At 43.0% G+C, this 13,816-nt stretch overlaps 1 protein-coding gene across 2 annotated transcripts in view; it reads left to right on the top strand.

Annotated features, from left to right (window-relative positions):
• The first annotated feature begins 4,350 nt into the window (after positions 1-4,350).
• LOC112972978 (6-phosphofructo-2-kinase/fructose-2,6-bisphosphatase 4) overlaps positions 4,351-13,816 on the top strand; it is a 29,189-nt gene continuing 19,723 nt past the window's right edge. For both annotated transcript variants that reach the window (XM_026080273.1, XM_026080272.1), the window contains exons 1-5: positions 4,351-4,436; positions 6,646-6,762; positions 10,117-10,213; positions 11,951-12,017; positions 13,473-13,547. In XM_026080273.1, the coding sequence (XP_025936058.1) occupies positions 6,651-6,762; positions 10,117-10,213; positions 11,951-12,017; positions 13,473-13,547 (351 nt within the window). In that variant the 5' untranslated portion in view covers positions 4,351-4,436; positions 6,646-6,650. The remainder of the gene's footprint in view (positions 4,437-6,645; positions 6,763-10,116; positions 10,214-11,950; positions 12,018-13,472; positions 13,548-13,816) is intronic.

Below are 13,816 nucleotides of genomic sequence, written 5' to 3'. Positions count from 1 at the left end.
CTGAGGTACCGGGCGGCGGCCCGCGCGCCTCCCCCTTCCCGGCGGAGAAAATTGCCTATTGCCTGAAAATATTGTTGTTATTATTTATTATTTTGGTCCGGTGCTTTATCAGGCCAGCTGTCCCGCCAGTTAATGGCTTTTCTCCCTGTGAGCTGCAGCCGCCGAGTCAGCAGGCTTCAGAGGTCTTGGCTGCAGCGTTTGCAGTCCGTAGCCTTCCAGACAGCTTCGCCGTGCGGTGTTTTTCCTTTTCCCCCCCACTTAACTAAGTCTGAGGGAGGCTCAGCACCCCGCGAGTCGCGGCCGCCCGAGGGACAAAAGCGCTTTTGTCGTGCGGAACCGGCCTTTGTTTGTCGTGCAGACGAGCTGCGCGCTGCGCTGCGCTGCGCTGCTGGGGCGAACGTCCCCGAGCTTCCTCGCCAGTGTCCCTTTGGGTCAGGCCTGCCTAACCCCCCCCCGACCGCCCGCGTTATTAGGCAAGCCGGCGTGTGTCTCGGGGGGGAATGAATTGCTCTGGGATGTGAAAAGCAGTAGGCGTTAAGGGGAAAAGAATGGTCAAATAAGAAAAGTGGAAATTCCTAAGATTGCTTTTGCAACCGTGCTGAAGGGGAATGCTTAGCTTTGGCTTTAGAGCTGGCATCCTCCCCCCGCCCCCCCCCCCCGCACAAAATAATGCTTGTGTGTTTTTATAGCTATAGATATCGCATCTTATCAAAAAACAAAGGAATAAAAGAACCAAGAATAAAATGTATATCGGTCACATATAATCTGGTGACACGTGGAGTTTTCTTAAACTCACTGAGCTTCTCTTGACTAGAAACTATTGAATAATCAAATCGGGCTTATTTTTTTTATTTTAGATGTCTCTTTTCTTTGTAGGGTTCTGTAATTTTTGATTGCCAAGACCCGTTACAATTGAGAAACATTTCTGCTAGAAAACCAGATCTGGACCTATAACTTTTTTTTTTTTTAATCTTTCTGCTTTTGCATGGATTTACACTTGCAATGTATATATATAACGTGTCCACAGGCATTTGTAGTGTAGCAGCAATTGCAAGCCTTCAAGGGAGCGTAGGAGCTTCTCTTCCTTGATAAAACTGTGTGTCTTGTTTCGGCACACTGAGAACACTTTGTAATTTTTCCTGCGTGAGTGGGCTGCTGAGTCCTGTATTCCTAGATTTTCTTGTAATATGGTGCCCCACGGTCTGAGGAGGCTTGTAGGCCCTGTTGACCAAATCCAGTTCTCTGCTGCTGTGGTTAACTATGTTATGGGATACTGCTCAAAAAGACGAGAGCAAATCTGCAGGTGATTTCTTGTCTTCCAGAACAGCTTCCCGGTGGAAGAAGTGAAGCTGGTTGCTCTGGCGTCTCCCTGATTTCTTACGCCACTTGGTGCCCATTCGTGCCTTGGTGGCCCTTTGTTCTTGAGCAAATTATTAAAAGCAGCTCTCTCTGTCCTACTTTTTTTTTTAAGCAAGATGAACTCTTTCAGGCTCCTTTGGTTGGGTTGTTTATGTCCTTGTTTGCGCTAACAGCATTTACCTGCACTGCTTTTGTCTTTCTAGACGATGGGTGAGCAGGACCGGGTGCGTTGGTCCACCTCGGGCACGTTGTTCTACCTCAGCAGCTCCGTGTTCAAAGGCGCCTGCCCGTGCTAACTGGGATTTCTGTGATTTTCTAAAAGTTACAACATCTAAAATTAGCTCAGGAAGAATAAACTCAGTTAGACGTGTCATGGTTGTAGCTTTTGCAAGGCTTTGAAGTGCTGCTTATTTTAGCCCCTGCCTTGCGAGGGCTTTGAGGAGGAGCACGAGAGAATTGTGCCTGCAGGTAGCCACTGCGAAGACAGCGCTTTTGAACCTGGCGAGATTAGTAAAATGAAGGTGACTCTTCCAAATGAAGCCAGAATCGTAGACGAGAGAGATGTCCGTTTTTATTAATAGCTACCACTTACCTCGTGTGGTCTTCTGTGAAAGCTTTTGTCTGGAGTGGGTTGCACTAAGGCTACTCTTAGGTTCTGCTGGCAGCTTGCTTCAAGTCCTATGAATCACACAGTGCACTACAAACATTAACATTAACAATAAATGGCAAAATATGCTGCAGTGAAAGTTGTTCTGAGAGACTAGGACAAGTTGTTTATTGACTTAGAGTGGAAGTGACAGACAAATATTAAACTTCCTGCAATTAAACTTTGCTTCCCTCCCCCTCTCCACTTCAGTTAACTGATTTTTTTTTTTCCCCCAGAGCTGGAATTTGATAATTCTAATGATTTTTCTTTGCCCTCTATCCCCTGAGGGGCTGCAGTGAAGATTGGTAACGTTTTTTCTGAAAACTGGCCAGAGGGCAAGTACGAATTTTGCGTCGCCTGTACGTGAGTGTCATTGGAAACCGATGAATTGGAAGAGAGAGAGGCAAGAAATAAAATACGAGGGACCTCTTCAGGTATAGGAGAGGGGAGGAAGAGCATGAGGATGAGGAACCTCCCCCCCTTGGTGATGGGAAGGGGGGTGATTGATTCCCATAGCTGGTCAACAGGAAAAAAAATGAATTAGGCATAGTTAAATTGGATATGTGATGTGGGAAAACATGTGGGGCTAACCTTATTTGGAAGGGTAGTTGTATCTGCTTATAGTTTAAAGATATTTGTGTATGACCCTCTAAATAGGATACTAATTTCCGAGAGCAGGGCTTTTCTCAAAGGACATTGAAACATCAAGAACACTTCCATAAACTTCAGATGGCTCACCACAGCAACTTGATACGAAAAACGTCTGACCGTAAAGGTTGACGCAAAAATTTAACACAAATAAGGAAAAAAGAAAATCTTCTTATAGAGGAAAAGCAAGGGACAGTTGATAATTTGTTAGGCAGTAGGTTAATTTGCAAAAAATCAACTCTGTCTCTGATTTCACAAGATCGTGTGCATTTAGAGGGCTGTTGAAATTCTGTTCGGCTGATCTAGGTTGTTCAGTGTCCCAGTTTGGTTTCAAAACCACCTTCTTTATCTTGCATTAGTTCACAGTAGAATCTAGGAGGCAAGAAATAAGTATGTGGTTGCTTTTTCCCTTGGCTGTTAAATACTTAACTTTAGAAGGATAAGGAGTCTTAATTTTACTCTGAGATACAATCCGCTGTGTTGTTGAGCAGGTAGATACAAAAATTTTAACCGGAATAACAACTTTGCTTAAATTGCAGTATTTGATTTTAATGTGGTTCTTGTCACTTGGCCATTTGCATTACTTGATTGCTATTTTGTGCGTGCTCTTTCTGATGGGGTGGAGGAGATGCAACATGCATTTCCTTTGGGTATTGCTGTGTATAAACTTGTGTTCTTCTGTGCATATATTACAAATGTCTATATGTTAAAAAAAAAAAAAAAAAAGGACTGAGTAAGGAAGTGAAGCATCTTTATCAAATGATGGCATATGACCCTCTACGTTCGACTGTGCTGTTCTGAACATGCAAAATTCCTGTTGGTGGCACATCCTCATCTTGGGATTGTCGGAAACCCTCCGGGTTTGTATACTAGAAGCAGAATTAAAAAAATTGGTTTGGTTTCTGGAGATAGATTGTGGTGAGGGAGTCCTGGAGGTTGGCCAGGCTGTCCAAGGATGAGGGATCACGGGAGAGCTGCCTTGTCCACCTTGGCGTGGGGACTTGGGGTTATCTAACTCCCCTTGCGTTGCAGACAGTATATAAAGTAAGGGAGGGTTAAGTGCTGTATAAAGGGAAAATTGAGCAGAACTCTTAATCTCATATAACTCTTAATCTCTGTAATTCCAAGCTGTAAATTGGCAGCTCTTCTAGCTCCTCTTCTGCTTGCTTCTTGATGGACGTGCTGGTTGCGAAGGGATGTGGACCACAGACACTAAGGAGACTCTGCAGTTCTTGTCTGTGTGAAGCGGGATGAGGTTTCGGCACTGATCATCAGAAAAAGGGACGGGGATAGCTAAGTTTGCAGGAATAAGTGGCCTGAATACTTCTGTGCCATTGGGAAAAGACTAAACTCCATAGTATTTTTTTTTTGTAGGAATATTTTTTTATCTAACATATTTCTTTTTCTTTTTTTTTCTTTTATCAGTTCACATCCTCAGAGCAAAATTGCTTACATTTCTTCAAAGGATGCTGGAAATCTTGAGACACTGACTTTTTAAACACTGTCATTTAAATGAATGCTTCCTCCCCCCTGTTTGCAGTGAGTGTTTGCAGTGTTTTGTTAAGAAAGCTTCAGTTCAGAAAGATTTTTTTTTGTTCACTTTTTAGTATTTGAAAGTCCTCAAAACTGTCCATTTTGTTTTAGACTTGACCTTTTTTTTTTTTTTATCGGCTAATGAGTGAAATTAAGCCTTGATAATTACACAGCAGCTGTAAGGAAGAAAACAAAAACCTTTATTTGCTCTGCTGAGTCTTACCGGTATTGTTCAGAAGGCTACAGTGAGGTACAGAAGAACTCAAGTAATTGCTCTGTGTGCTTTTGTTTGCAGTCCTGTCGTTACGCTGTTAACATCTGCCATCCGGGCCAGCGTAAAACGCCCTCGATTTTTCCTTAGCTCTGAACGTGTAGGTGTGCTTGTGCACCAAGTGCCCCTGCGTAACTGGTATTAGACAGCAGCCACTGTTGACCGTCTGAAATAAGAAAATACCAAAAATTTTTTGCTGCCTTGAATTTTAGTTTGTGAACTGGAATTTTAGATTGTGAACGAGGACAAAAGTGCTTTCAGACTAGTGCAGCACTAAAGTGTTGTATGCGTAAATACTGCGTAATAGTGTGTGGGGGGCTATGGTATTACGTAAAAGTGGAGTGTTTAAGATCGTGGGAACTGGCAGTATTCCTCCTTGGGTGTGCAGAATATCTTCTCTCTTAATGCTATAAAATGTCTTTAAAGAGGAAAAACGCTCTTTCAGCCAACCTGGCACCTAGTCAGAATGGCAACTGCAATTGGATTGGGATTGGTAAATAATTCCTGTGGTTTCTAATATACGTTTGCAGGCTAAAGAGCTGTGCACGGAGCCATCGCAGTAACAGGTTAGGCTTGCCCGATCTGCTGTATGCAAAGGGAGTTTTGCTAGTTTTTGTACTTTATTTGCAGGAGTTTGCATAAAAATATACATTAGATGCCAGGCTTCGACACTTGACTGCTTGGCAGTGGGAGGAAACGTCCCTCTTGCACGTTGTCATTGTGGTGCTGATCTGCTTTGCTGTCGGCAACAGGACAGGGCGCTGGCATCGCCCGTGGAGCAGCTCTTAAGAGGGTTACAGGTTTCTGAGCAGCGGCTCTCGGTTTTGCAAAATGCAATTTTGTTCCCGCGTAGCAGCTCAGCTTTGCCGTTACGTTACCAAAAGGCAAACGCGCCCTGGGAAGCCTAAATTTACCTGGCTCACCCAGGGGAAAAAAAAATTTTTTTTTTTTTGCAGTGAATTTTTTAAAAATACGTCTGTCCTTGCTAATCTGCTCTTTCTTTTCTGGTGGCATTTCTATGCGAGATAGCTGTGCAAGATCTGTGCGAGTAACTTGTTGGGGTGGGACGTTGTGTGGACCCAACCTCTGGGAACATCGGGAGGCGGCAGTGCTTCGTGCACCGGTTTAGTTATGATTTCCAGCGTAACGCTGAGGCTTCGTCTTTTGGAGCCGATTGACTCCTTTTCCGTCGAGGAATTGAGGAAATCGATGTGAACATGGGTTGCGTACGTAATCGTATATATATAATTAATCCCCTTAGAAATGTGGGGTGGGGGAAGCTGCTGCTATCTTTGGGCCACCTTAATATCTTCTTTCTTTCTAGGCAGTTCCTTGTAGCTGCGATAGATTCAAACAAGGTATCCGCAGTCTTGTACTGCTAAAAATGTTAGAAAGCCTTGTCATTTGAAAGGAATGCCTTCAAGGTTTTCAGATTATAGATATAAATCCTCTAACTTGGTAAGGTGGCGTTGGTGATTAAAATCTCTGCCTTTGATTTAATTGTGTTTCCGTACGTATATCTGCGTATCAGATGATCGTGGCTGATTGCCTAGAACATTTGTGCTTTATTCCTTTTTCTACCCAAGAAATGAGCTCTATTTCAAGAACGATGCTTGTGTTGATAATAGTGAAGGAGAAATACTAAATAGCGCGGTCCTTCTCATACTGTTTTATATATTAAGCTGCCACCTTTGTTTCACTCAAAACCAAGAAAAGGTTGAACAGCGGTGAAGTCTTGTCTCAAAAATTGGCCCTTAAAAATTGGCTAAAAATTGTGTTGCTTAAAAAATGATTGAAAAATCGTGTACACCTTGCAGTTTCCTTTCAATACAAGCACTGAACCGAGGTACATAGAGGCATAATACATCAGCATCCTTTTTTTTTTTTTTTTTTGGTGCTGTTTTTGTATGTCTTAAACATGGATGCAAACACATAGGTTTCTTGTCTTCTGTCTGGGTATAGCTTAATGTGTCCAGAGTTGCACTGCTGCCACTGACTTGCCTTTCTAAAACTCGACACAGCGTAAAAATTGCGGTTAGGTCCACTGAAACCCCCCTGCAAGAGCGTAAATCCCGGTGCATGGTCTGCTTGAGCAGTCGCTTCCGCTGAGAGCGCGCGGCTTGTCATCTCCTGCTGCACTAAAGCCTGGGCTTATGGTCGTGCTGAATTCTTGTTTTTTCTCTTCCAGTGTGTATGACCAATTGCCCCACGCTGATCGTCATGGTGGGGCTCCCAGCGAGAGGGAAAACCTACATCTCGAAGAAGCTGACGCGCTACCTGAACTGGATCGGCGTGCCTACAAAAGGTGAGGGGTTTGCTCCGTTTACTCCAGACAGACGGGTGTTAGGCGTTCCCTAGCCCGAATTCCCGGGAATTCTGTCGCCCAGTTCACCTGCGTAGGGTCTTTCCGCTTTGGTGATTTTTTTCTTAAGCGATGGGGCACGCTCTGTTCCGCTTAGAGGTTTATTAATCAAATTCTGGTGACTCTTCATTTACCTCCTTATTCTGCCAGACACCTGAATAAACTGTTTGCCCTTATTTCTGACACTTTGGTTCTTCGGTTGCCTTTATTTTTTCCCTTTTTACAAGGGGACGAGCGGTCGGCGCGGCTCGGTTAAAGTTCTGCCTGCGCCACCGTCGTCTCGCTGCGACCTTTGCACAACACACAACTTCTCTGGGCGACTCTGCGTTTAACTGCGTTTTTAGTGTCCAGTGCAGTAGCAGCAGCTGTGTAGTTATGACTAGTTAATCATTTAAATAACATTAAACATGTTAGATCATGCTAAAGGGTTGACTTTTGGCTGAATATTCAAAGATGTGTTTTCTAGCAGCTGTAAGAAGTCAAAGTGAAAAGAGTTCTGGCCTCTATTTAAATTGCCTTTGAACTCTAGGGTATAGCTTTGGGAATTAGTATTTTTTTAAGCTCCAAGAAACATGTTTAACATGTTTTGCTTAGGTGAGACATTATAGAGGGTACTCGATACTGTTTCAGTATGAAAATTTGCAGGATACTGATTATCACTTCTAACAGGTTTTGACTCTTTTCACACCGGATCACCCTTCTGATGAGCAATAGGAGGTACTTAGGGACTTTAGTTTAATCCAGTAGACTGACATGGAATAACTATCAAAATAGTTGAGCCTGTATCCAGTCCAATTAGAACGTGTGTGCTATAACTAGGTATGGATGTTAGATGTATACGTTATGCATAGATGTCATTTTGTTGAGGGTGTTACTGCTTGAACTTTGAAAACGCAGAAATCCAGCACTGGACAAAACCCAAGATATTTTCCACATCTGAATCATGCTTGATTGAATATATCCTGAATACAGTAAAATAAGCAGGGGTTTATGCTTGAATTATAGGAGAAATTCCACAGGCTACTCTAAAAGGCATGTCAAAAAATATATGTGTCTGTGCTTAATAAAAAGTAGTTAGAACACTTCTGTCTAATTTTTACACATCAAGTTGGTATAAGAGCTTCTGTTAGAGCTTGCTGGTTATTATTCGTCTTTGTTAGAAAGGGTGACTGGGGATTTTCTTGGAAAACCATTTTTCCTGTGTTTGATGCAAACAGTTTGTTGCAGTGATGCAATTTTGTTGAAGCTAAAGTCAGTTTAAAATACCTTGACTGATTGAATAGATGACACGTTGCCTAATGCTTCCACTTACTTGGGATTGAATGAGTGATATGTGATAAGTATTCATTATTTCCAACATCTGTTACCCTTTGGCTATTAATGTCTTAAAATTAGTGTGTGCTTAATATGGTAAGTGTTTTTATTCTCTGGGACAGATGGTTAAAATTATTAGGTTACGTAAAACAGAGAAAAAATAAATGCCATCTTTTAATGTATCATACATTAAGCACATTGGAGAGTTCAAGAACATGGAGGTAAGGCCCAGGCTGGATGTTATTTCAAATATTTAAACCATCAGGTTTGTATCTGCTTTTGTTCCTTCCAAAATTCCCTGTCATTTAGAGTTGGAAATGGTTAAAAAGACAAGAGGCTTCTGTCTGGGCCTTTTGGAGGAAAGGAGGTCAATTAGATGCCTGAACAGAATTGTATTTGAATGTGGTGTGTAGACACGAAGCTTTGTGAAGCTTTTTGGAATAGTTTTGCCCATTTGGTAGTGGTGAAGCCAGTTAGCGTTATGCGACTTCTCCCCCGAGGTAGATGCTAATCCTAAGGGAGAGCGACTGTCCCACTAGACAGCGCTTCTTCCTTTGCTCTGCATAACGCTGCCGTGCTCGCAGGGACTTCTTTTTTATGACCTCTTGGGTTGCTTTCAAAAGAGGCGCTGCCTGCCATCGCTGGTGCTCTGAACCTCTTCTCCCTTCTGTTTTTTAATATAAGCTGGCCACATTTTCGGGTAGGTGGTGTGGCCTGCGCTTGTTAAACCTGCCCCAGTATAAACTGGGTTATCCTATAATCGAGGCCATGCAGCTGACCACAAAGAGTTACATCAGCGGTACTGAATTGAAACAAAACCCAGCTTTTTGGGGGGTTAAAATACCATTCCTTTCCTTATCTTCCTTCCCCAGCCCAGCACCAATCAATGTATTTTTTGTCAGGAAAATGTGTGCTCGAGCCCTTTGGTCATATGTTTCTTTTAGTCCTCATTACACCGCAGTAATTACATCCATTATTTCTTTTCCTCTTTTACAAATGAGGTCTGGCAAGTGGTGATGCCTTGGCAGCTTGCAAAACAGAATACTTCAATTTCATCTAATATGCTGTAAAGTTCAGCAGGGAAAGCCTATAGGTCACAAAAGGAGTTAAATATTAATTGCACTTTGGAGACCTCCTTTCAGAGCTGTTGACTGCAGTTAATTAGGGTACAGTGTCATTGCCTGCTGCGTGGCAAAACAGAGCTGCCTTGCCCTAATCCCGGGTCTGATATCGTGGCAGATCGGCTGGTGCAAACCTTTGCCCAGCTATAGAATGGTTTTTCCTTGACCGCTGTTAACAGGTCATAGTAAGATTATGTTCAATGCTTATACTGTTTTTTTCTTTCTTTTTTTTTTTTCCAACTTAAGCATTTTCTTAAATAAAGGGAACAGAGGGTTGCAAAGCAATATATTCTGATTCGGAAGGAATAGAAATATTTGAGCAGGGTTCTTAAAAAAGATTTTTTAAAAAAGATGTTTGCACAAGATGAATTTTAAGCGTTGTTTAGCAAAAGCTAGATTGGCTAGTCCTATCTGAAACCCTTCCTCGCCTGAATGAGAGTTTAAAGCCTTGGGAGGTGCTGTCATAACATTATTTCACTCTACATATACACAGAGGGAAAAACTAGATTATTAGAAGCCCTTTGCCGACACTACTGAAATACATTGCCAACCACCCCCGCGAAGCCAGAAAAGCGTTTCCTATTTTGTTCAGGCAAACCGGCGGGCAGAGGCGTAGCCATATGGGCAAATAACTCCACCGGAACTGCCTGCGTCCCCAATGTCCTTATGCCATTTCCACGATTTATTGCTGAGTTATCTTCGTATTAAAAAAGACAAGAAGGTGCATGCTATGGTGGCTTGGTACATGCTAAATTCTTTTATCCTTGAAGGTGGTTTCAAAAGCTGTTGTAACATTTATCCCTTTTAGGCGGGCACTTTGCGAGACTGTTGGCCCCCACTAATACTGATTTCTCCTTGGCAGAATTCAATGTTGGTCAGTATCGTCGAGATTTGGTGAAAAAGTATAAATCCTTTGAATTCTTCCTGCCTGACAATGAAGAAGGCTTGAAAATCAGGAAGTAAGTTTTGGACGTGCGCGGCTGCGCAAGGCTAACTGTGGTAACGCGGTGCCCTGCGCACTTTGCTCTTAGACGCTGCTTTAAGTTTGCTTTCTGCGTGCTCATGCAAACCCTTAAGAGACTGCGGTAGGAAATGACAAGGGAAAGAAATTTTGGAGGAGGTGGAAAAGTGATTGGTCCAGACTGCTTCAAATTGGGGGTATTTTGTTGTTAATTGCTTCACTTCAAGCACCAAAAACATGGAGAAGGTAAAAACTTGATTACTTTTGACCTTTTGGTAGGCTGTGGCTGCCGTTTTTCCCTCTTGCAGGTATTGCAGGAGATTTTCCCTCGAAACGGAAGTGAGGGGTTGTATTTTTCCTTCCTTTTTGGGAAGGTGCCAGCTAGCAGACTTGACCTTTCTCCTGTCTCGTTCCTCAAACGCCATTTCAGAGCTTTTGTGGGGGTCATAAAAAAGAGAAAACCCATATAACCGCGTTTCTTCCAGTTTCTCATGCTGGAGTTCCTCACCTGAAGCACTTTGACCCTATTTCTCATCGTGCCCTTTTGCTTAGAGGTAGGGGAAAAACTTTAATGCACCCCTGTGACACCTGCTAGACTAAAGGCTGGCGAATATGATGTGAAATGGGCTGTGTGAGCTGATCTGCCCCGTTAGCGAGGAGGAAAGAAGGGTTATATTTGTTCAGCACAGCCCCGAGTGATCAGTCTCGGTCCCTGACGTCTATTAACCATGCTAATGTGGAAATACTGCCAGGATTGGAAAGCCTGCATTTTTCTCGGAAGACAAAGCTGCGCACGCAGAATGTGTTTTATGAAGGGAGCGCGATGCATTTCAGCCTGCAAGTCAAAGCAGGAGAGTAATGCACAGAAGGGCCATTGAACCGGGCAGCTCTTCCTGTTGGTGCTCCCGAAAGCCCGCAGTTAATTTGAAATAAGTGGGCTTTTGTCCTGTCGACAAGTAAATCGGGCGCCACAGACAGTGTTATTGTCTATTACGGACTGGGAATTACAGTGCCCTTAAGATATTAGTGACGCTGGGGAAATAGGAAAGTTGCAGCCAAATTTATTTTTGGCCAGATGTAACCAAAGCGGAAAGGGCATGTGAGGTTTCTCCTGTGTTCCCCCCCGCCCATCTCCAGCACTGACCGTGTTGGGCTGGTGGTTGCAATGGGATGCTTCGTTACCTCTAACGAACCCATTTTGTTACTCTCTAACTTTGTTTTACTCTCGGCTTCAACACGTTTTTTGACATAAGGAATTTTGGCGCGATAGTTGACAGGAGAACGAGCAGAGTACTGAGAAACGCTTGCCAAGTCTGTAGGTTCAACAAGCATTAACTTCAGACTACAGGAGAAAACACCGAAGCTGATTTTTTTTGGAAATTAAGACTCGACCCCCCGTGAATAGGTGACTGTGAAAGAGTACATTGGAGGGATGAGTCTGTAACGCTGCTATGGATCAGCTAAAGCCCATCCTGGCCAGCAAAGGTGACGGCTATGTGGTGGTGGCACATAGTTGATGGGGATTTTTTAGGCAGATGGCCATGACCATGTTCCCTTAGTAGCTTCCTTCGCCTCTGTTGGCTTTCTCCTGTTTAATGGGGCACTGATCAGCAATATGCGTTTTTGAGAGCAAGCATCTCGCTAATGCTCGCAGGGCGCGTTAATCGCGGTAGGTAAATGCATTAATAAAATGACTTCAGCTAGCGTTTGAGTTTTGTTCTCTTTTGTTTCTAAGACAGTGTGCCTTAACAGCGCTGAATGATGTCCGACAGTACCTCAGTGAAGAAAATGGGCATGTGGCCGTAAGTTTCTTTTTGAAGACAAATTCGTGACATGTTTCTCTACAAAACAGTGCATCTGTGCCGGATAATGCACAATCTTAATCATTCCGATATATCTTAAGTATATCAGATTTTTTTATTTTTTTCTGTTATACCTCCACACTAGATCTGCCTGGTTGCTGCAGTGGAGGGAGCATTTAACTTCATGGTGATGATGATATATAGTGAATCATCTTTGGAGTTTGGGGGGTTAACTGGGGAGAGGACGACACAAAGGAAAATGGGAAAATGTCCCCTTCCAGCGCACATCATATGACGTATACATCTGTTGCTTTGGTTGCACTTGTATTGCTATTTGGTGGTCCAATGTCCCATCCTAAATACCGCCTGACAGTAGAGTTATTGACTCTACCGAAATCTTGGAAGAGAGAAGGAGAAACTTGGAGTAAATTGCTGCATATCTGAGTATTCAATGACAGGATGCAAAACATCGGCTGTCCAACTAATGAAATTTTACGTTGCGTGTTGACATTATTAATATTTTATGCGTAACGTTTTTGAAGCTGTACTGACATGCAACTTTTATGCAGTGTTTTAATGAACTCATCGGGAAAACCATTAGCCCTAATTGTGAGTTCTACTAAGGGGTTTGAGGCAAGCTTTTGCACTTTGGTAAAATGCTGGTAGGTACTATTCTTAACCCTAAGCTCTTAGAAAAATGGCTCCATGTTTCCTTGTAATTCAGAGGTACGATTTGCAGATTTTCCAGGTCTTCTGTCTGGAAAGTAAATGCTATTTTTGCTGAAGGTTTCAGCGCAAGCTGGTTATTGTCCATGTCGCATAAATCGCTGTGAGGGCTGCTCTTTATTTGGTTGTTTGCTTCTCCCTTTCTCTGAGCACGCTCATGTTGCTGTTAAGGTATTTCTATTTAAGTTAAAAATTAAAAAAAAAAAAAGAAATTGTCTCCTGTATGCTGTGCATGTGCCATATTCTTCCTGCAAATGTGAATTTACAAGGGAACAGATAGGCACCTGCTGACCGCTCTGAGACAGCTCCTCCTGGGCTCTGCTTTTACGCCTCGGAGGTGCTGAATCAAGGCCCCTTTCAAGAGTCACAACCTTTACACCTAACGCTATGTGACTGCAAATTCAAGGGCATCTTTCTATTTATCAGGGTAAGAGGCTGCCATAGAAACATAACCTAACGTCACTTTGGGAGCTTCTCTGATCAGGGTGAGATATCTCAGCAGAGCCTGGCCTTGAACCAGATAGTAAACTTATTTTCATGCTTGTTTAGATATTTTTCTGGCGATAGCAGTCTCCTGACGTAGTAAAGGGCAGTGGGGTAGAGGAAAGCAGAAGGGTTTCCTTCACATTGAGGGACTTTGAAGCCTTATTTTTGTTGTTGCTAACACGGTGCTTCTCACAGGGGTTTTTAATGATGCTTTTTGAATTCCCTCCTCTCTCTTTCTCCTAGGTCTTTGATGCCACAAACACGACTCGAGAACGTAGAGAAACTATTTACAAATTTGGCGAAGAAAATGGATATAAGGTGAGTCGAAAGCAAAGGTTTTCTGAGCTAATACTTGGAAAAGCAGCACAGTGATAGTTTTGCCCCTTAGCCCTGTCTGTTTTTGGAGGGACGCGCTAGCACGGGCCACATCCTTGTGTCTATACGATGCATCCATAGATAGTTTTGTGCTTTAGAGCGTTGTTTATATGATGAACAGAGTCACTGCACCTTCCTTTCTCTTGTGTTTAAAGTCTATACAGTTTGGAGTTGATCTCTTTTCTGCCGTGGCTTCACTTGGATCATCCTGA

The sequence above is a fragment of the Apteryx rowi genome, unplaced genomic scaffold (genome assembly GCF_003343035.1).
Source record: "Apteryx rowi isolate R43461 unplaced genomic scaffold, aptRow1 scaffold_513, whole genome shotgun sequence".
Lineage (NCBI taxonomy): Eukaryota > Metazoa > Chordata > Aves > Apterygiformes > Apterygidae > Apteryx > Apteryx rowi.
The sequence above is the reverse complement of the archived record's forward strand: the minus strand, read 5'-3'. Positions and strand labels throughout refer to the sequence as shown.